At 41.4% G+C, this 23,741-nt stretch overlaps 1 protein-coding gene across 2 annotated transcripts; it reads right to left on the reverse strand.

Annotated features, from left to right (window-relative positions):
• Positions 1 to 23,724, reverse strand: KIN (Kin17 DNA and RNA binding protein). Of its 2 annotated transcripts, none has more exons than XM_070471953.1 (13): positions 23,535 to 23,724; positions 19,337 to 19,431; positions 17,535 to 17,578; positions 17,328 to 17,450; positions 16,262 to 16,443; positions 14,834 to 14,882; positions 13,849 to 13,906; positions 10,352 to 10,478; positions 7,780 to 7,830; positions 6,896 to 6,964; positions 6,040 to 6,139; positions 4,488 to 4,588; positions 1 to 1,898 (listed from the first exon to the last, which is right to left on the reverse strand). In XM_070471953.1, exons 1-13 carry the CDS (start codon positions 23,646 to 23,648, stop codon positions 1,893 to 1,895), a joined length of 1,119 nt encoding a protein of 372 aa, XP_070328054.1. In that variant the 5' UTR covers positions 23,649 to 23,724; the 3' UTR covers positions 1 to 1,892. The 2 variants fall into 2 exon arrangements, with proteins under 2 accessions (XP_070328054.1, XP_020736201.1); XM_020880542.2 differs by having other exon boundaries at positions 1 to 2,437; positions 23,535 to 23,723.
• Between the last annotated feature and the right edge of the window lie 17 nt (positions 23,725 to 23,741).

The raw sequence follows: 23,741 nt of genomic DNA on the forward strand, positions 1-23,741 counted from the left end.
GAGGTTTGCAGCATCTTTATTCAGAGTTGAGAAAAATGGAAGCAACCTAGATGTCCTTCAGTAGGTGAATAGCTAAGTAAACTGTGGTGTATCTGGATATTGTGATATTATTCAGCACTAAACAGAAATGAGCCATGTCGCGAGAAGATGCACAGAGGAAACTTAAACGCATGTTACTAAGTAAAAGAAGCCAGTCTGCAAAGGCTTACATACTGTATGAGTCCAACTATGACATTTTGGAGAGGTCAAAACTATGTAGACAGTAAAAAGATCAGTGGCTAACGGAGGTGGGGAGGGAGGGAAATGAGGTGGATTTTTAGACAATGAAACTATTTTGAACGATACCATAATGGTGGATACACGTCATCATACGTTTGTGTAAGCCCACAGAATGTACACCACCAAGAGGGAACAATTAGACAATGAAACTATTTTGAACGATACCATAATGGTGGATACACGTCATCATACGTTTGTGTAAGCCCACAGAATGTACACCACCAAGAGGGAACAATAATGTAAACCATGGACTTTGAGTGATGATGACAGGTCAGTGGAGGTTCATCAATTCTGCTTAATTTTGTCTAAACCTGAAACTGCTGTAAAGAATAAAGTCTGTTTTTTAAAAAGAATAATAACTTACAATGTTTTAAACAGAAAAGTCAGGGAATTCCCTGGTGGTCCAGTGGTCAGGACTCTACTTCTACTGCAGGGGGGCTGGGGTTCAATTTCTGGTAGGGGAACTAAGATTTTGCAAGCTGTCTGGTGCAGCCAAAAAAAAAGAAAAAAGGTCAATATAAGACTTGATTTTAGGTGTCTGTAGTTACTCTGCTTAATATAACCATACTGGCCTCTAAAACCTTATAGGGAAAACAGTTCTACAGTATAGAATCATATTTTTATGCTTGATTTTTTAAAAATTAAACTTAACTTCAATAACACTACTTTGTGATAATTTCAGGAAGATGCTGGAGAAAAGAATGTGAGAGGTAAGGATGAAATTTTTTCTGTGAAGAAAACTACTGAGTTGATTCCAAACTTACAGATTTGGGGGAGGCCTGTGAAAAGCATCGTGTTTTATTTCTGCACCATAATCAGGGCAAGCCGTTTCTTATGGAAATGGCTCTTCAAATGTTAGACACAGCATAACATGAGTGAGTTACAGTGTGACACAGTGACTCCAATCCCAGGATCTGAAAATGTATGACCACAAAGTCTAGTACACGCATGTTCACAGCAGCGTTATTCATAATAGCCTCAAAGTGGAAGCAATCCAATTCCATCAACTGATGAATAGTTTTTAAAAAATGTGGTATATATCCATACAAAAGACTACCGTTGAACGAAAATGAGGTAGTGACCCATGCTACAACATGGATAACCCTTGAAAACACTACACTTTGTGTAAGAAGCTGGTTATAAAAGACCACATACCGTATGATTCCACTTCTGTGAAATGTCCAAGACAGGCAAATTCACAGAGATGGAAAGCAGATTAGTGGTTGCCAGTAGTCTGGAGTGACTATAGATCCAGGGTTACTTTTGGGGAGATGAAAATTCCCAAATTAGACAATGGTGATTGTCAAACAACTTTGTAAATATTCTAAAAACCACTGAAATGTCCACTTTTCAGTTCAGTTCAGTTCAGTCGCTTAGTCGTCTCCGACTCTTTGCGATCCCATGAATCACAGCACGCCAGGCCTCCCTGTCCATCACCAACTCCCGGAGTTTACTCAAACTCATGTCCATCTAGTCGGTGATGCCATCCAGCCATCTCATCCTCTGTCATCCCCTTCTCTTCCTGCCCCCAATCCCTCCCAGCATCAGGGTCTTTTCCAATAAGTCAACTCTTCACATGAGGTGGCCAAAGTACTGGAGTTTCAGCTTCGGCATCAGTCCTGCCAATGAACACCCAGGACTGAAATGGGTGAAACTGTACAGTGTGTGAATTACATCTCAATAAAGCTATTCTATTTATAGTTTGACTCTTAAAAATGTAATTATATTACATCCAACTTTACTACTTTACTGATGAAAATATAAATTTAGAGTATATGAAAGATTTGCTCTACAATAGTTCTACAATGTCCTATTTACAACACTTTACAATAATATTCTTTTAATGTAGATTAAAAAATCAAGGAAATACTACAAAGGCAACAAAAACAACAAGGACAAAATTACATAATTTTGATACTTCACGAGACATAACTAGATTTTTCTATAAGTTAGGCTAAACAACTACAGTAATATTTAAATAAATCCATTTGTTTTATAAAAAGAAACACCCTAACACAGTAGAGTCTTGTAATGTCTTGGTGAACACCAATTTGATGCTTTAAGATTTTAATGTTATGCTAATACATTTTCAAACTCAGGCAAGTTTAGAAATGTCTTCGTATTGAATTCCTTCAACTCTGCGTCCTTTTAAAGGGCCCTACAAATTAAAATAATTGAAGAAGTGGTTAAAAACACACATGCACTTACAAGACAAGAAAAGGACATATGCTTCTGGATGCCAATGTGCCTTTTTCACATTGGCATCATTAAGACACCATTAGGCATACCTAAGACACCATTAAGGTAGCTAACAGATCTTCATGACTCTGAATTTTTAAAAAATATCCTATGGCGTCCTTGTCAGGAACTGGTCGTGTTTTCTTCATGCTGGGTGGGATGTGTTACCACTAGATACTGTGGTGGAGACTTGCTGGCTAGTCAGCACCTCCTGCCCCCTCCCTGGCTCCCCCGGTCAGGCATGGTGTGAGACGGCGCTCCGGCCCATGGAACGGACCAGGAGTGACATGGGGCTGGCCCAGGTCACGCACCCTCCACACGCAGCCCACGGAACGGCCAGGAGTGACATGGGGCTCGCCCAGGCCACACACCCACCACACGCAGCCCGTCATGCTCCCCATGATGAGGATGACACAGTGCAGCAGTGCAAGGATCTAAAACCCCTGTCTCAGATCCTTCCTTTGAAGACAGGTCAGGTCTCACTCTTGTGAGCAGAGCTGTCAGTGGAGCAATTCTAAATGAACCAGCAATTTTACTTAAATGTCAGATTCCTGTGAGTGAATTACTTTATTGATCTCGCCTACCTTAAATCCTTTATGAAAGAAGGAAGAACACTGAAAAATTATTGATCTCTGTGGCTTTCCTCCATTAATCATGACCATACATTCCTCACTAATTACACTCTGGCAGATAAAATTTATATTAGATATGAGGGGGAAAAAACTGGGATACAAAACTATACATATTATACACAATTTTATAAAATACAAAGATGGGGGAAAAACAGGCTAAAATATTAATGGAGGTTATCATTTGCCTGGAGGCTTATGGGCAATTTTTTTAAGTATTTATATTAAATTGTAATTTTCAGCTTTTATACAAGAGTATTGCTGCAGACTGAACGTTTGTGTCCCACCCAAAACTGATTCAATACATTAAAATGTGATGGTGAGGAGGTGGTGAGGTCACAAGGGCAGAGCCCATGAGAATGGGATTAGTGCCCCTGAAAACGGATTCCAGAGAGCCACCCCCCCGACTCCGCCACAGCGGTGAGAGAACACGAACCAGGACACGGACCCTCAGCAGACACCCAGCGTTGCCTGCACCTTGGTGTGACACTTCCAGCCTCCAGAATGTGAGCAGTAAGTTTCTGTTGTTTCTAAAGTCATCATAGTCTATGGCAGTTTGTTATAGGAACGTGAACAGATTAAGACAAGTATGGTATTTCTTTTGTAATCAGAAGATAAACTGCTTCAGCAATGTCAGTTATTAAAGAAACCAGGCTTATACAGGGACTTCCCTGGTGGCCCAGTGGTTTAGAAACCCTCTTCCAAGGCAGGGGTGCTGAGTTCAATCCCTGGTTGGGGAGCTAAGACCCCACATGAAGTGAAATTCATTCAGTCACGTCTGACTCTTTGAGACCCCATGGACTAGTCCATGGAATTCTCCAGGCCAGAATACTGGAATGGCTAGCCTTTCCCTTCTCCAGGGGATCTTCTCAACTCAGGGATCAAACCCAGGTCTCCGACACTGCAGGCGGATTCTTTACCAGCTGGGCCACAAGGGAAGCACAAGAATACTGGAGTGGGTAGCCTATCCCTTTTCCAGGGGATCTTCCCAACCCAGGAACTGAACTGGGGTCTCCTGCATTGCAGGTGGATTCTTTACCAACTGAGCTATCAGGGAAGCCCAGATCCCACATACCTTATAGTCAAAAAAACCAAAACATAAACATAACCAAAAAAACCAAAACATAAATTAAGTAAAGATTTTTAAAAATGTTCCATGTCAAAAAAACTCTTAAAAATAAGGGGTGGGGTGGCAGGGTCGGGGTGGGGGAACCTTACAGATTTCCAAACAGGAGAGAATACAAACAGAACACCCAAACGCATAAATCACCAATTCAATGACAAAAACCATGGCACATTTTAAAAGCACTTTGAAATTTGTCTTTCTGTAAATATACTTACAGTTTCAATGACTATAGTAGCAGAAAAAGTCTTCTCATTGATGGATTCTAGGGTGCCTTCATTTCCTCTGTAGCCTCCATTTAAAACACGGATTCTTTTTCCTACAACAGAAAAAGGGATAACACTTAATACAAAGAAAATGCCACTTTCTTCTACTTTCTTACAGCCAAATATAATTGCACTGCATCAACACAGTGCAAGTTCTTAATCATTTATTATCTGTATGATTCTAAAGTACAGTTTGTAGAGACTTCGATCACCATCACATTATAAGACTCCTCATTTTTTCCACTTATTTGTTAAGGGATGTTTTAATTTAAGACCAAAGAGCATAAAGTTCTTGGGAGGGGACGCCCAGAGCCCATAAATAACCAGAAAATATTCAGCTTATTTTGCCTCTTTTTAAAATCACAGGATGCTTGTTAGTTTCATAAAAATGTAAACATACGCCTACTGAACCATTCTATCTCTAGAATTGTCTCAGAAAAGATATCTTATGTCTATATAAAGATCTGTACATGAATGTTCATATAGCAGTTTTATTTGTAATGGCCAAGAACTTTAAACAATCCCAATGTCCATCAGTAGGTGACTGGATAGATATTGGCATGTCCACATAATGAAATACTCAGCAGTAAAAACGGATAGGGTACAGAGGCACACAACATTATTCTAGATTCATCCAGAATAATGGATGAATGGGCTTAGTGAGAGAAGCCAGACAAACACAGGACACCTGGTATGATTTTATTTCTATAAAATTCCAGAAAAGTAGGAGCTAATGATGGAATGCAGACTAGTGGCTGCCTGAGGGAGAGGGAAGGCAGAGCAGGGAGCAAAGGGCTATAAAGGAAATGGGGAACTTTGTGGGAGGTGATGGTACATTCACTAATGTGATGGTAGCGATGGTTTTCATGGGAGCAGGTATGTGCTGTAACTTATCAAATTATATACCTTATACACAGATGCAGTTTATGTCAATTATACTTCACTAAAGTTTTGGAAAAAAAAGTCCACAATTCCTAATCCATAAAATGAATTTTGTTTTAGGGAGAAAGAATAATGGGATCTGATCTGATAAACCAAGTCTGAGAGACTAACATCACTGTGCCAGCAATGATAATGCCATGAAGGGTTTTGGGTCAGAGGCAGACAACCTAACCACAGTGGCATTTACACTAGAAATGTGTAAGATGATTAAGGAACAGAAAAAGCAAAATAAGACTAACTTTTACTTTACTTTCTCAAATGGCTAAACAAATGCATTAAGAATCATTCTAACATGATTGATTTTATCCAGACATGTCTATGATTTGCTTCTGGGGAAAAAAAAAACAGATTCTAGGAAGGGAAAATTTATTCATGCCACAAAATAGCTTCCTCAGAGGATGGGTAAACAACCGCATCACCAAGTCAAACAGGCTGGTCACAACAGGCGATTACATGTTTCTAAAGAGGAAACTCACATCTGGAACTGTTGAATAGTATCCAGTAGGAATGGACCCACTTCTTCCCATGGTATATGTACTAAAGGGTCTGCAGAGTGATTTACCTGGTGCTGGAATGACTGTCTCTAAATGAGTCTGGTCAAGTTTCAGCTTGTCTCCAGAGTCAATCATCTTTACGACAGCTGTGTATTTGTCAATTACTTCCTGTCATGTAAAACCAACACTTTTATAACAGAAGAGAGATGCCAATATGAAGTCCAAGGATAGAAGTAAATAAATGAAAACAAATGAAATTCTAATCAAAGAGTAAGACTAACTTGTTTTAAGAGTAACTCCTTCTATTAAAATCAATGGAGTTTATTTTCTAGAAGCCATATATGATCAGGCTATGGTCCTTAAAGAGTTCAATTCAAAGTTTAGTTGAGGTTTTCACTTGGAATGAAAAGGCTGGAGATTTTAGAATAAGTCTTTAAGACATATAGGGAGAGGAACAATTCTGCCTTGCAATTTATGCAGGCACAAGGGCTGGCTGCTAGCATGAAACTATACTTAGGAAAAGCAGAAGAAAGAAAAAGACTAGAGAGCTGATTTTTAAATTTTAAAATCCTAGGGCAATCAAGGTAAGCCTCTCAGGTTAAACACAAGGAAGTCCTCCTCAGAATTCTGGGGCATCATTACATTGCCTGTCAACAACGATGGGAATGCATAAGGTGTACTCGTTGAATTTTTTTAAGACATGGCCATGGGCACCTATACTATTTGCTCCAGTAAGAAAGCAAACCACAGTTTATACTATGGCTGGAAACAGAATAGTTCTCCAACCATTGTGCAGTCAGCCATCAAAAACCTTAGACACACTGCTTCTGCTATTAGGACTTGGTTTTTGAGGAGTATCACGATGGCTTTACTCGGCCCCCCACCAGCTCCTTTCCCAAATTCCATCCATAACTTCAGTCTTACCTTTACGACACCCTTCTTCTTATGATACTTCTCTCCAAGTTTTTTGGTTATAATTTTCACTATGATTTTCTAGGGGGAAAAAAAAAAAGATGGAAGGAACGATATAAATTACCTTTTCTCTTTTGATCCTACATTTTAAACCATTTCACCAAAAAATCATAGTAAAATGTTAACTGTTGTTTAAATAAGACCCTTTGGAGTTGGAAGCCTTCCTGGCACAATGGCAAGACATTTTCTTAATAATCTTTCATTTCTTCTTTCTCTTTTTAACTCAATGCAGTTGGTTACAAAGAGGAAAAAATGCATATCTCATGGCTGATTTCCACAGTGAAGGTTCCCTGAAATCTAGCCCTTCTACCTACCAATCTCAACTATTCTAGGTCTTTCACAGATAGCAAAACCAGAAAATAATTCTAGGCTTAAATTCAAAGGGTCCTTACAAAAATTTGGCATTAAGCTCAAGGAACATTACTGATTCAAGAACAGAAAGCCACCCTCCAACAAAGGTACAACCAGGACTTTACAGAGCAGATGCACAGAGGAGTCATTAAATGTATCTCCAGAAGTGACAGATATTTAAGAAATTTAGCCATTCATATCAAAGACCATTTAAATTATCCACTTAAGAGCACTAGGCCCTGCGGTAAAGAATCCACCCGCAATTCAGGAGACACAGGAGACGTGGGTTTGACCCCTGGGTCAGGGAGATCACTTAGAAGAGGGCATGGCAACCCACTGCAGTATTCTTGCCTGGAGAATCCCATGGGCAGAGAAGCCTGGCGGGCTACCATCTGTGGGGTCGCAAAGAGTTGGACACAACTGTATCAACTGAGCACACACATAAAAGCACACTTAGATATAAGAAGGCCCAGTGGGATACGTACAGGCTGCAGCCAGTAATCTGTCCGTGCAGTTCTTTTCTTCTCCTCTTCAATCTGAAGGACACATGAGACATTCAAACAATTACCTCTTTAAAATATTCAGTTTATTTCTAATAACATTCTATTTAGCAAAAGAACTCCATAAAACACACTCACAGAAGATTGATATAATGTGCAAGCTCTGATAAACATTTTCTGCAATTTATTTTTGACTGAAAATAAGCAACTCTAAGAAAATAAGCAACAGGCAAATCAACTGATCAAGAAGATAAACACAAACAGCCTCTATCAAGTCAACTGCGAGGCTGCCGGCCAGCATCACACAGTCCCACCCCCCCTTCCTTCCCCAGACTGTCATCAGACGGCAAACTGGTGACGTTTTCAGGGGTAAAAATGTAACTCTTACGGACCAATCTAGCACAGTGCGCTTGGGTACAGTTTGATGGCAAAGAGGAGCTTCTCTGTTTGACAAGGATGATAAAGCTGTCCAATGAAGGAGAAGGAAACACAACCAGGAGACATGTACACAGAAGGGTGACCAAAAGGAAACATGCTGACCACAGCAGAACTGCACCTCACACCCCTTCCTTTCTCAGCTGCTCAGTTAGACCCAAGTACCAACTTTCAAAGGGAATGAACAATGCCATTCTTTGGTTGATCTGAAATTTCATTTTAATTCCACCGACTTCCCAATATGAACAAAGAATACTCTATAAACTTGGCATGTTATATTCTAAGCAGGTAGATCCAGCTTTCTGCTTCACTTAATTAAATTCAAAATGGGCTCTAAGACTTCTGCAGGGCTGCCCCTGCTCTAACGTCAGATGCCGCCACTCCAGTGCTCACTGGGCTCCAGCCATGTGGATCTTCCCTTCCGAGGCTGAAGTAGCGATCTTTCCCACTTCAGCTAGGGAACAAACTATCTCCCCACTCCCTGCCTTCAAATCTCCTTAGGGCTTTGCATTTTGTAATTACTCATCTACCGGTTCACTTGGTCTGGGATGTCTCCTTCGCTAGAGCAAAAGCTCCATGACACGCAGGGTCCATGTTTGTCTCCCTACTGCACACACGCAGGCCCTCGCGTGATGCCCGGCACATAATAGCAACTCCGTGTGGGCCGAACACTAGAATGAACACGTCACAGTGTACACACAATATGTTATACTTTAAGCTGTTCTGACTGCCCTGCATTTTCTGTTTTTCCAATAATAGGGAAGACCAGTTTCCTCCTATCCCTTTGTAAAGGAAGGAAAGGGTGAGGAGCCCAGAGGAAATGATGTTAAGAGGGAAAAAAGTCAGTCTCTTGTACCCATTTATTCTTTCTCTTCATAAATTATGTGAAAATTCATTGATAAGGGAAGGTGGTGGGGTGAAACGGAGAAATGTGTATTTAGGGATATATTAAGAACCTTCTGCAGAATGACTCCAGAATTTCAAGTAAATTTAAAGCAGAAGTATAGCTTTAAGTCAGATAATCACAGGTTTTCAATGATTCATCACATAAATTGACTATCTGGTTTAATCAAATTAAAAATATGTCTGAACATTCTCTTCTCAGCTAGGAGGTGTGAAGTGGAAGTTAAGAGGCCACAGAAACCAGATCTGAAAGAGACACGTGCACCCCAATGTTCATCGCAGCACTGTTTATAATAGCCAGGACATGGAAGCAACCCAGATGCCCATCAGCAGACGAATGGATGAGGAAGCTGTGGTACATATACACCATGGAATATTACTCAGCCATTAAAAAGAATTCATTTGAATCAGTTCTAATGAGATGGATGAAACTGGAGCCCATTATACAGAGCGAAGTAAGCCAGAAAGATAAAGACCATTACAGTATACTAACACATATATATGGACTTTAGAAAGATGATAACGATAACCCTATATGCAAAACAGAAAAAGAGACTCAGATGTATAGAACAGACTTGTGGACTCTGGGAGAAGGCGAGGGTGGGATGTTTCAAAAGAACAGCATTGAAACATGTATATTATCTAGGGTGAAACAGATAACCAGCTCAGGTTGGGTACATGAGACAAGTGCTAGGGCCTGGTGTGCTGGGAAGACCCAGAGGGATCGGGTGGAGAGGGAGGTGGGAGGGGGGACTGGGATGGGGAATACATGTAAATCCATGGCTAATTCATTTCAATGTATAACAAAAACTACTGTAATGATGTAAAGTAATTAGCCTCCAACTAATAAAAATTAAAAAAAAAAAAAAAAAAAAGAGGCCACAGAAGAGATCCTTGGAGGATGCCAATTTCCTAAGCCACCAAAAGGGTGTGCAGAGCTTTCATTTCTGGTGTCAATCACCACGATGGTCCTTCTAAATGAAATCCACTGACCACAATTTCAGGAAGAGTTCTGCAGACAGCAGTTGAGGTACCTGTCTAGGGAGGTTCCAGCTCCATTCAGATGGAACTGCATCTGGGCTCTTCGCCCCCAATCTGGCCTCAGCACATTTTCCTCTTTGTATTAATCTCATAATTGGTTAAACTGTTTCACTCTCCTCGGCTGGAATCACATGGTTCACTGAATAGCTAGAGTGGACACACAGTTCATAAAGCTCACCTCCATGATTTCATCGAGGGCAGACTTCTTCTTCTTCTCCTTTGACGGAGCTGAGCTCTGGGAGGACTCCTTCCGCTTCACTGATGCCGTGGTCCCAATCGTTTTCAGGGCACTTGGTCCCAAAAAACTGAGGGGAAGAGGAGTGTGCTGTTAACAAAATCTGTGCAAAGGGGCAGGCTTTATAATGGGTGAAAGGAACAACGCAGAAGCAGCCTGTTAAACACGGTTAACTACAGATCAGTCAAAACAATGACGGGCACGTCCCTCACTTACAGGACTGGGAGCACCCTGAGAACACGGGGCCCTTCCTGTCCCCACCCCCAAGCCAGTGCCACTCTACCCGTGTGCCCGAGCCACGGACAACAGCATCAGCCTCGGCCTCAGGGCCAGGGCCACAAGGGTTTCTTTCTACTTCTGCTAGGACCCTGAGCAATCTTCCCTACGTCCCAGTTCCCCAGCTATAAACAGGGATTATAATGTGGCCCAACTCCAGTTGGACCTCAAGGATCAACCAGGTGAGAGGTTTGTAAAACGGCCAGCAGAAGTCCAGCACACTGCTGTTGGTCCCACTTCTTTAAAACAAAGATTTCAACATTCAGCTTGAAAGTGTTTATTACTCCTGATTGCCTGAAATCTTCACAGCGCACATTCTCAACTTTTGAGGGCGACTATACAACCATCACCACTGGCCCCAGGATACTACCCCCAATTTACTCTGTGTACTTGTCATTCTGAACAATTTGCTATTGACTGAACCATGCCTGTGCTTCAAGCCTCTGTAACTCTGCACATTCCTCTTTGTACCTAAAATAGTCTTTCCATTTTCTCCACTTGTCAAAATTCTTTAAGATCCATTCTTTATGAGATTTCTTGGATTGTATCCTTTTTTGAACTGCCAGAGCACTCTGGGGCAGGCACCCCACTCCACCTCATATAAAGCCCTTTGTATATATGACTCCTCTCTCACAGGAGGGCAGAAACTACATATATCCATATATATACATATATATTTTTTTCTTTTCCCCCTGTAAAGTAGCAGTAACCATCTTGTGACCCAAATATATGCTCTATTAATATCTGCTGACTCATTGAACCTTACCAGTCTAATTAATTGTCAAATTTACAAAATATGAAACTGAGTTGTACTAAAGATATTACTTTTTCTTAAAATTAAGCTGAATAATAAATAAACCTGGTTAAAAAATGGGCAATAAGTGATTCTCCAAAGATTATAAATGGCCAAAAAGCACATGAAAAGATCCTTACCATCACTAATCATTACGGAAATGCAAATCAAAACCAAAATGAAACACACTCATTAGGCTGCTACTATTAAAAAAAACACACAAAAATAACAAATGTTTGCAAGGATGTGGAGAGACTGGAGCCTTCTGTGCAAATGCTGGAATGTAAAATGGTACAGCTGTTGTTGAAAACCTTTTAAAAATTAAATACAGAATGACCATATAATCCAGCAAATCCACTTCTGGATAAACACCCAAAGGAACTGAAAGCAGGAATGTGAACAGATATTTGTAAACCGATGTTCAGAAGAGCATTAATCACAAGAGCCAAAAGGTGAAAACAACTTAAACACTCACAATAGATGACTGGATAAACAAAATGTGGTCTATATGTACAAGGGGACATTACCATCGAAACTAAAGAAGAAAGAAATGCTGATTCATGCCTAGACACAGATACACCTTGAAGACGCTGTGCTAAGTGAAAGAAGCCAGACACAAACAGACAAACACTATGTGATTCTGCTCAGATTCATAAAGACAGACGAGCAGAACAGAGGCAACCAGGGAATGTAGGGAGGGGCAGTGGGGAGTTATCTTTTAGAGTGCAGAGTTTGTTTGGGGTGATGAAAAGTCATGCAGATGGATGGTGATGATGGTTGTACCACAGTGTGAATCTACTTAATGCCACTGAATTATATACCATTGTGATTAACTAAACAACAACAACAACAAACCCTCCCCCAAAACAAAAAATTGAGTTAGGTTAAATAAGCATTGGGCTTCCCTGGCGCTTCAGCTGGGAAAGAATCTGCCTGCAATGTGGGAAACCTGGGTTCGACCCCTCGGTTGGGAAAATTCCCTGGAGAAGGAAATGGCAACCCACTGCAGTATTCTTGTCTGGAGAATCCCCATGGACAGAAGAGCCTGGGGACAACAGTCGATGGGGTCACAAAGAGTCAGACACGATTGACTGACTAAGCACAGCACAGAAATAAGCATCATGTAGACTATGAAGGAAAAGAGCAAATATGACCCAGCTCAAAAGATAAATTCCACCAGATACTGGTGTCCCCCTGAATACCCTATCGATCTTTATTTTTTTTTCCTATCCATCTTTAAACCTCCATGACTAAAACCTAGTGCACCGCACATGACAAGCGGCACATGCATCTGGTGGAAGAACACGAGGCCCTCGAGAAAAGAGAATACCAAGGATGGATACAAATACCTGACTGTGGGCCATCCCAGGGCTTGACACACTACAGCCTGAGGGCCAGACCCAGTCTACTGCCTGCTTTCGTAAATGAGATCGAACCGGCACACAGCTGGGCTCATTCGCTTACGTATTTTAAGTCTGTGGCTGCTTCCTCAGTCCGACAGCACAGTTAAGTGAAGTGGTGACAGACACATGGCCCACAAAGTCTAAAATACTCGCTATGTGGCCCTTTACAGAAAAGGCTGGTCAGCTCCTGCTCGGTACCACACCCTTTAGAAGGGAAGGTAATTGCTACTGAGTGTCTACTAACACATTTATACTTTACCAGGTGCTAAGGAGATAGCTGGAGGAGGAAATGGCAACCCACTCCAGTACTCTTGCCTGGAAAATCCCATGGATGGAGGAGCCTGGTAGGCTACAGTCCATGGGGTCACAAAGAGTCGGACACGACTGAGTGACTTCGCTTCACTCACTTCATACTTTATCGCTGGAGAAGGAAATGGCAACCCACTCCAGTGTTTTTGCCTGGAGAATCCCATGGACAGAGGAGCACCTGGCGGGCCATGGTCCACAGGGTCGCAGGGAGACGAACACGACTGAAGTGACTGAGCACGCACGCAGAAAGGAGGTAGCTGAGTAAGTCTCGTCTCTATTCTCAGAAAATCTTAATACAGCAGGTAAGACAAAAAGTATATACCCCAGCGAACACAGTGGGCTATGACAGAAAAACAAACACTACTGCCATAGCACATGAAGAACCACTGAGTGGAGAAGGAGTCAGGGAGAAGTTAATGTTTACCATGTGAAGCATTTCAGTAAAAAATGAGCCTTTCCTCAAAAGACAGAATCAGCTCTTCACAGGCAAATAAGAAAAAACAGTTTCTAAGAAAAAAAATCAATCAACCATTAAACAAAACAAAAAGAGATGAAAATGACAACTAGAAAAAATAACTCACAATCCTGCACCTTTTAAGATAGTCATCGACATTCCACCCAAACTTTCAAGTTCTAAGATACCTGTCCACATGGCTCACCTTGATTTGGAAGATGCTGCTCCTGAACTACAGGCTCCTTTATTCAGATTAAATGTAACTGGAAGAAAAGAACTGGTATTCAATATATATTTGGGGAAAATTCTAGTAAAAACCAGGTAAATACCACAAAGAAGTCACACAGAAATTCATGGACATTTTGAATAAATGAGAGCTGGAATGCTCCTAGCCAGAGATCATAAACTCCTGTAAAATATAATGAAGTGGTGCTTACAGAGCAGGGAGAGACCTTCCCTGCATACAGCATGTGGCCTTGGCCCCTTCCCCACTCCGCCTCCCCTCTCCCCTTGGTAACAGGAATCCCATTTTGTTTGCGTGTCTGTAGGCCTCACACATAGCTTGGGGGATGCTATGGTCTGAAGGGGTGTGTCCCCTCCCAAATCCAAAGGTTGAAAACCTAACACCCAAGGGGACGGGACTAACAGGTGGGACCTGTGGGAGGGGATAAATACAGTTCTTTGGTCTAAACCAATCAAAATCATTCCATTTCCTTTCCCAGTGACTGATTTTGAGGTGGACACGAGATACAGTCTGGCCAACGACATACAAAAGGAAGTCTGCTGCTAGGAAGAAGGTCTTCTAGGAAAAGCTTACTTGCTCATAGGGGACTCCAGGAGAGAAACAGGCTCTCTGTTCTCCTCTGGACAGGCTGGGTCTGCATATGATGGCTGGAGTGCTGGCAGCCACCTTGTGTCCAGCTGCTGACAGTGTGACATCCGGAACCACCCTATCTCTGGGAGTCGGAGTCTTGGTATGGCAAAGGATTTCCTTACCGTTTAGGCTAATTTTACTCAGTCTGGTTATTTGTTGCTGAAGGCATTCCATCTAATTCACTGTTATCACCTTTTCATTTTACTAATGAGAATAAAGCAGTCCAGGTAGACAATATGTCCTGTTCCCAAACATGCTGCTAGTTTTTGGCAGGGCCAAGATAAAAGCATCCATTTTCAAACAGGAAGAAAAGTACCTTTTTCTTCGTCATTTTCTCTGCTTAATTCCGTAAAAACAGGGACTTCCTTAAAAAAAAAAAACAAAGAATTTGAAGGTTTGGCTCACAGTGCATTTACTAACACTATTTAATAGCCGTAAATTATAACTTGCTATCCTAAACAGTTAAGGTACCACATAAGAGATTACATGTATTGTAAATATCTTCCAATAAAGACACTGTATGGGGGATGGGCAAGGAGCTGGAAACAAGCCACATGCTTCTCAACAGGAGAATGGATAAACAAACGGTTATATTCATAAAATGAAATGTTATACATCAGTCAAAAAGAGAAAGAAGCACTAACAGGAAAGGACATGGTGGACGACACACACAGAATGTTATGCTGAGCTAAGAAAGCCAGACACACAGAGAACATACCATCAATAAAAATAAATGAATGCATCAATACATAGACAAAAAAGACAACACACTGATGATTCCATTCCAGAGTTCAAAGACAGGTTAAACCAACCAACAATTAATGACAGTGTGTTGGAACAGTGCTTCCTTCTCTGGGGACAAGGGGTGCTGGTTAGGAATGGGCATGAGGGACCCTTCTAGGATACTGGAAATGCTTAATATTTCATCTGGGTGGTAGCCACATGGACTACCTACTTATCTATAGGTCGATCAACCCATCCATTCGTCTAAAGACACATACGTAAGTAAAAGTTGATGGAAGTGTAACCTGAAGATTCACGCATGCCATACACTTTCCGTATGCTACATCACAATAAGAAGCTTTTAACAATACTCAATGGCTAGTAGTTTCACATACACACTAGGCTACATTTTCCTGCTCTCACACATGTCTAGTATACAAGCTCCTTGAAGGCAGGGATTTTCATCTCCTCTCCACTACTGTATCCCCAGTGCCTATAAGAATGCCTGGCACACAGAGGTGACCAATAACTATCTGCGAAAATAAACGCCTTGATCTAGTTATTCTAACACCTGAAACAATTTTATCATGCCTTCCCTCCCCCGTTCACCTGAGTTTGACCCAGTAATTCCTCAAGACTCCTCAGCCTGGGGGCTGTATCTACCTTTAAATATTCTTGTGTCACCCCAGGCTGGAGCAAGTGCCGGCCCTCTGTGTTCCCACATACTGTGGTCTTCCCCAGCACTGCATTAGCTACAATTGGTTGAACTGACCTGTTCATGTCTTCAGCTTTAGGTGCTGACTCTATTTTAGGGGTGAGGAAACAGGTTTAGAAGATTACATTATTACATAAGCATGTGAAGTCAGGAAGTCAGGAAGTGACCCAGGTTTTTCTCCACTCCACAACCTGGGCTTTTATACCAGGCCACGTGCTTTATCCTACAAAATGCGGTTCAAGGCATAACCAAATAAGTGACTGCTTCTTCAGACCTTTGTCTACTGCATCTCCGGATGATGCCCACCTGCTCTTTCCCTTCCAGACCTCTTCTCACTTGTTCTTGAATAAATTTGGCGGTTTTTTCTTCATCATCCAGGTCCTGCTTCTTCTTTTTCTCTAGTTCCAGCTGCCGGCGGATTGTTTCAGGGTCCCTATCTATATACTGAATATACCAGCCTTTTGGTGTCTCATCCACTTTGCACAAACCTTAAAAAAAGTAAAGGATACTCTTAATTTTGTACACAATCAAAGCTGAAAGAAAATACAAATGTGATCTGTCTGCAGTAATTACTCACTCATTCAAGTACACTCATTCAAACATGTTCAAATACACAAATTCATACAGTATGTGAATTTTCCATATTTACAGTTACTGACATTTAGATTTTAATTGGAATACTTTCTAATATTTTTAAATAGAAAAAAATATTATTTTGGTTTCTGATTAGGTTGCGCCAACACATTTGGGAAACATTAAAATTGATTATCCTGCTTAGTATTTATTCAACTGTGTCTAAGCATTTAACATCCACTGAGTACATGATATTCCTCCTGACTTCACTAGCAGAAAACTTCCCCAGAAAATGGAATAAAGGAACACACTAAATAAGTAATACAATGATAAAAAAAATGTCTTCCTCTTTTCTTTTCCCGAATGGTCTATCCTATTAGAAATGGGAAAAGAGGCAGCAAATTTAAAATTTGCCTCAACAAGAGTTTGTGAAAGTGAAATGAATGTGGGGGAAAAAACTGGAAGAGGACAGGTACTGATATTCAACCTAGCGAGTGGATGCGTCAGTGATAAATCTTGGCATGATCAAGAAAACAGCTCCAGACGCCCTTACACACCCGCAGTGCACAAAAGCAACCCTGGAGGAGGCACTCCTCTCCACTAGTTTCTAACTGCCCTACTCAATCTCTTTTCCGTAAATTTACACAGAAAGTGGACAGAGAAGTCTGGCGGGCTACCATCTACGGGGTCACAAAGGGTCAGATACAACTGAGCGCCTGGCACACAGAATACAGGACCATCTTCTCCCTGCCCACAATGTGGCCATGTAGCAACCGCTCACATCACCTCTTGTTCTCACCTTCTCTGCCCAGCCACTTGGTGAAATCCGTCAGTGTCTCCCACTGCGTGGCGTTCATGTGGATGTGCTCCCGGTGGCTGATGTACTCATTGTAAACAATGTTGTTGTGAACCCTCTTGGTGCCTGAGAACAAAATACAACAGGGCAGACCCTGAGCAGATTATAAGACTACAAAGTCACTGTGTGCACAAGACTTAAGGTGCTTACCAAAGCGTCTCCTGAGAAGTTCTAGGAAGTCATTTCGGAATTCCCTAATAAAGCAAGAAGGCAAAGCATTAAGGTAATTTCTACAAATATACAGCATCATCTTCCTGAAATAAAAGCCACCATACAGTTTGCATGAGCAAATGATATACGGAATATCTACGTGAACATCTGTTGTGAACCTTTAAACACTGAACAGGGGAGGAATCCTGAAAGATCATAGCTTTCAAGAATTCAAGTTAAAAGCTGGTTTGGAGCTGAAACTTTGCCTTGGAGAAGCAGGCACAAAGTGACCATGGGTCTCTGGAGAGGGTTCTTCATGAAGTTTCACTGCTTCATGAAGTCTCAGTGAATGTGTGTAGTAACCCCATTCTATCAATAACAAAACTGTCCTTTCCATGTGAAGTTGTCACTTAACGTGCCCCTCTGAGCTAAGCACAATGTTAAGCACCGGACAAACAAGGTGAGTTAAGATATAAATCCTCACTGAGGTCACAACCTAGCAGAACCATCATAACCACAACATAAGTGAAACCGTTGCTTGGCTAAGCTAACCTGAAAAAGAGATGTAATAAGATATCACAGGAAGCCATGAGGGAGATGCCGGGAGGCAGAGGCAATCTTCAATCTGGGTGGTGAAGGACAAATAGAATTTTTACAGATGAAAAGGAAAAGAAGGCTGCTCCCAACCCCAACCAGCACAGAACCCACTTGGTATTAGAGAAATGACAGACAGGTAGACAACAGTTATTTCATATGAAGTATTCAGTACATATTCTTCTCAAAAATAAACAAAATGAGCCTGTTACATCAAGGAAAACAAGTGACAATATTTGTTGCCAATATAAAATCTGAGCTTCCAAGTGAAAAGGGAAATTTTGGTAAGCTAGTATCCACCACCATGAATTTGACACATTTCCTAATACTTAAAGGTGTTTCTGACAGCACTGACTGGCATTAATGAGTATGATGTTATGACATTGCACAATACAATGTATCACTGTTAGGAATATCAGAATACCTGTGTACTGAAATAATAATAATAACTAACAGCTAATATTAATCAAGTAATGGGCACTCTTTTAAACACTTTAAAAATATGAATTCATTTAATCTTCACATATGTGAGAACTGGACCATAAAGAAAGCTGAGCACTGAAGAATTAATCCTTTTGAAAAAGACTCTGATGCTGGGAAAGACTGAAGGCAGGAGGAGAAGGTGACACCAGAGGATGAGATGGTTGGATGCCATCACCGACTCGATGGACATGAGTTTGAGCAAGCTCAGGGAGTTGGTGAAGGACAGGGAAGCTTGGCATGCTGCAGTCCATGGGGTCGCAAAGAGTCGGACATGACTAAGCAACTGAACTGAACTGAATCTTCACATAAACCCTATGAAGGAAAGACAATACTTGAGAAGATACAATATCTACAGACAAACTCCGGAAGTTCAGCCAGTCACTCAGCTCCTGAGTGGAGCCAGGTCTGAAGGACTGAAAAGTCAGGCGGTCTGATTCCAGAGCTATGCTCTCAGCCACAGCTGTTTTAGAATGAAAGACAGTGTTTCATTATGTCTGATGTGGAAGGAAGGAAAGACTGAATCATGAGAAATCCTTTTTTTTCCTTAACAATTCCACACAATGGTAAGTTGTCAAAAGAAGACAAAAATGGAGCGTGAAGTTAATGCAGCTATCACATTAATTTGTAAGGAATAATCAGAGCCTCCAATATATAAAATACTAAGCATCTCTTTAATGTCCAACTGAATAAAGCTTATGAGATAAGGATGGTGTTGAGTTACTTACTCTGAAAAATAATCCATAAATTGCTGAGGATTTTCTGAAGCCAGCAACAGCTGTCTCTGATGAGATTCAGACATACAATGACACTTAAAGCCATTCTATAAAAATGCAAAGGCAGTAGTTAAATTCTGATTTAGGTCATTAAAAGTATTTAATTAAATTAACAATAAATAATAATTTAATAAATAGAAAACAACAATTTAATAAGTAACATTAATAACACTTATTAATTAATTAATAAGCAATTAAATCATAAATAATTGCTCTTTGATGATAAATTATAAAAAATAATTAAGTCGCCGGCTGTAGCACCCTGTTGTTTAAAAAAAAAAAAAAACTTTATAAAGCTGAGTTTTGCAACCTTGCTAATCAAAGAAGAATCCCAGAAGATTAAAGAGACAGAAAAATGGCGCTTTAGAAAACAGACATCAGTAAGAAATATTACAGGGCACAGAAATGAAGAGTGATTTCATGTTTTGACTCTAACAAATTGCTACTGGGCACCTACTTCATACAAAGTGTTAAGCAAGCATTTCGAGGCATATAATGAAGTAAAATAGGTCAGTAGTGAATTTCCATTAGGAAAAGTACTATATTGTCACTCACTTTCCTATACTTTACTCCTATACTTTAGCTCATTACCCAAAAGACACTATTTCCTAACATACATAATCTTTATCACACTAAATCTGTATATTCTTCAGATGATTTAAAAAAAAAAAATACAAGTTTTGACTTTGCATCTATGCTGCTTAACATCTGAACCTAATTCTTCACTAGTAAGAGACATGAGAAAGCGCCTCTCCTCTGCCTCCCCACCTCGGCAACAGCGCCGTCCTGACCTGCACCCAGTCCAGGACGCAGGACGGCCGAGCCCCAGAGGCCTCCACCTCCACAGCGCTGTGTCTGCTCAGCCCTCCTAAAGACTCGCCGGGTCCCTCTGCTCAACCCCCTTCCCACTGTCCTGAGTCCAACTTCAACCTTGCTTAGAGCAGCTTCCTAATCTTTTGTCATCCACACAAGCCTACACAATTTTTGCCAGAACGCACTTTACAGAAACTACAAGGGTTAGAGAAAGAAGACAAAAGACAACCACAAGAAAACGTAATGGTTAAAACGGAATCCTCCAGGATCACTACTGGCCTAGTCTCTTCAAGTCAATGTCAAGAAAAACAAATAGGGGAAAGGAAAGGTGCTATGTCTCAAATTTAAAACTGAGAGAGAATGAAAACTCCTAATATACCACACCACTGAGAATTTTAGGGCAGTGAAACTATTCTGTATGACACTATAATGGTGGATATTAGTCACTATATGTTTGTCCAAACCCACAGAATGCTCAACACCAAGAGTGAACTCTAATACAAAATATGCACTTTGGTGCTAATGATGCACGAATCGCCTCACTGACTGTCACAGAAGTACTATTCTGTTGCACCATGCTGACGATCTGGAAGGCTATACGTACTGAGGGCAGGGTGGGTAAGAGATCTTTGTACCTTTCAAAAAATGTACTTCATTTTTGCTGTGAACCTGAAACTGCTCGAAAAATTAGTCTACTTTTTAAAAAAGTTCTAATAACTAAATCCAATGTATTGCTTTTGACTGGATCTTGGTTTGAAAAATAACTGGGGGGTTTTTTTTTGCTTTTATTTTTATTTTATTGAGGTATAGTTGATTTACAATGTGTTAATTTCCACTGTGTAGCAAAGTGATTCAGTTATACATACACTTACATTCTTTTCCATTATGGTTTATCACAGGACACTGAATACATTTCCTTATGCCAAAAAAAAAAAAAAAAAACTAAACAGTTTTATACAGCATTCATGGGAATAATTGAGAAAGTGTGACTATGCAGTATATACCAGGTGATACGAAGAAATTATTTATTTGACTGCATTGAGTCTTAGAGTTGCAGCATAAGGGATCTATTTTTCTATGTGGCTCATGGAGTCTCTAATCACAGGCACATGGACTCCAGGGCTTGGGGGCTCAGTGATTGTGGTTCATGGCTTTAGCTGCTCCGTGGCATATGGGATCTTAGTCCCCCAACCAGGGATTGAATCTGCGTCCCCTGCATTGAAAAGAGGATTCCCTACCACTGGGCTACCAAAGAAGTCTTGAAGAAATTTTTATTAATTTGGTTATGTGTCATGACATATATTGTGACTATGTAGAAAAATATCCTAATATTTTAGAGGAGCATATTTAAACATTTCTGGAGTTTAAATGGATAAGGCACAAACTGGAATCAAGACTGTTGGGAGAAATATCAATAACCTCAGATATGCAGATGACACCACCCTTATGCAGATGACATCACCCTTCTCAGAAAGTGAAGAACTAAAGAGCCCCTTGATGAAAGTCAAAGAGGACAGTGAAAAAGCTGACTTAAAAACTCAACATTCAAAAAACAAAGATTATGGTATCTGGTCCCATCACTTCATGGCAAATAGATGGGCAAACAGTGGAAACAGTGGCTGACTTTATTTTTTGGGGCTCTAAAATCACTGCAGATGGTGACTGTAGCCATGAAATTAAAAGATGCTTACTCCTTGGAAGAAAAGTTATGACCAACCTAGAGAGCATATTAAAAAGCAGAGACATTTCTTTGCCAACAAAGGTCTGTCTAGACAAAGTTATTCTTTTTCCAGTAGTCGTGTATGGATGTGAGAGTTGGACTATAAAGAAAGCTGAGCGCCAAAGAATTGATGCTTTTGAACTGTGGTGTTGGAGATGACTCCTGAGAGTCCCTTGGACTGCAAGGAGATCCAACCAGTCCATCCTAAAGGAAATCAGTTCGGAATATTCATTGGAAGAACTGATACTGAAGCTGAAACTCCAATACTTTGGTCACCTGATGCAAAGATCTGACTGGAAAAGACCCTGATGCTGGGAAAGATTGAAGGCAGGAGAAGGACACAATAGAGGATGAGATGGTTGGATGGCATCACCGACTCAATGGACATGAGTTCAAGTAAACTCTGGGAGTTAGTGATGGACAGGGAGGACTGGTGTGCTGCAGTCCATGGGGCCGCAAAGAGATGGACATGACTAAGCGACTTAATTGAACTGATTTAAACATTTAGAAGTGAAATATCCTGATGTTTGTAATTTACTTTAAAATATCTCAGAGACAAGGACACAGCAAAATACTTAAAATGTTAAATCTGGGTAAAGGGTATATGGATTTCCCTGTACTAGTTTTCTGTGTGAGAATTTTACCGTGAGTAGTAGTAGAGAACTAAAGAGAAATGAAAGAGAAAAACTGTTATCAGTGTCATTCAACGTGAGTCCCACCTAAAGTATCTCATCCCTTACTTGCAGAAACACCGGATTACATTATTCCAAGTGTCCAGTGTTCTTCCTTTCTTACCCAATTCAACATCCAGAGAAAAATAGGATCCCGTCACTAGCCTGCTGTCAATTTTTCCAGGTGCTTTTATTATCCACCTAAATAATGGGAAAAAAGTGCTCCACAGCACAGTCTACAAAGCTTCTCAATATCTGCCCCTCAACCACTTTGCAAATAATTCACTCATTTAAAACTCAAACAGTCTCACAAGAACGGACAATTACTAGTCCATTTTCAAATATGTAAACAGGTGGAGAGAAAGCAAGTAACTTGTAAGGGAACATAGCTCCGCCTCCTGGTTCTGACTCCAGAGTCCACATCTCACCCGCAGAAAACATCCCAGACCTGTCACGTCGCAGGCGCTCGACAAAGGCTTGTTAGGTGACTAGCTTGCAAGGGCTTAGTTCTGGTCTGTACCCTGATTATGTCTCAGAGCCAAGCCAAGTCTGAGACGGGTGTTGTTATTCCAGGGCGTCCAGCGCCGCAAGGCTCATCCCGTGTTTCATGACAGCCTGACTGACGTCCTTTCTCGGGGGGGGGGGGGGGGGGTTGGAAAACCTTTTCATTCTTTATTCCTTTTGGGGTTATAACCTTTTCATTCTTTATTCCTTTTGGGGTGATTGGACTGGGGAGGAAGGAGGTGTCCAAAGCCGGCTTCCCCGCCAGGACGGGGGATTGAAGGGAAGGATAGCCCTACTGAGTGGAGTCCCCGGCTCACCCTGAGCAGCCCCCACGCCTGGGATCGGGAGACCCAGGCCGTCGCCGCGGCGTCGGGCACCTCAGCCTGCATCCCCAGTGGGGTCCCGCTGGAGAGGCGCGGGGGGCCACCCCGCGCCCGCTTACCTCGTCCCGGCACTGTTTCTGGCACATCTGGCAATACCAGCGCAGCTTCTGAAGCCCCTTAGACTTGATCCTGTTGGCGATAGCCTTCGGGGTGAGAAAATCTGACTTCCCCATCGCTACCACCACAACAACCTTCCGGGGCCAGCGCCCAGACGACCGGAAGCGGAACAGGGCGAACGAGAGTGGGCGGGACAAATACCAACCGCC

Source organism: Odocoileus virginianus, chromosome 9 (genome assembly GCF_023699985.2).
Source record: "Odocoileus virginianus isolate 20LAN1187 ecotype Illinois chromosome 9, Ovbor_1.2, whole genome shotgun sequence".
In the NCBI taxonomy this organism is placed as follows: Eukaryota; Metazoa; Chordata; class Mammalia; order Artiodactyla; family Cervidae; genus Odocoileus; species Odocoileus virginianus.

What these genes read in the sequence shown, in the direction of transcription:
- KIN (XM_020880542.2), bottom strand. Translation starts at nt 23,648, where the DNA reads ATGGGGAAGTCAGATTTTCTCACCCCGAAGGCTATCGCCAACAGGATC. An exon ending in GTCTGGAAGGGAAAGAGCAG is followed by an intron (nt 14,883 to 16,261) that starts GTGGGCATCATC and finishes TTTTTTTTTAAG; the next exon opens with GAAGTCCCTGTTTTTACGGA. An exon ending in CTACTATAGTCATTGAAACT is followed by an intron (nt 2,438 to 4,487) that starts GTAAGTATATTT and finishes TTTAATTTGTAG; the next exon opens with GGCCCTTTAAAAGGACGCAG.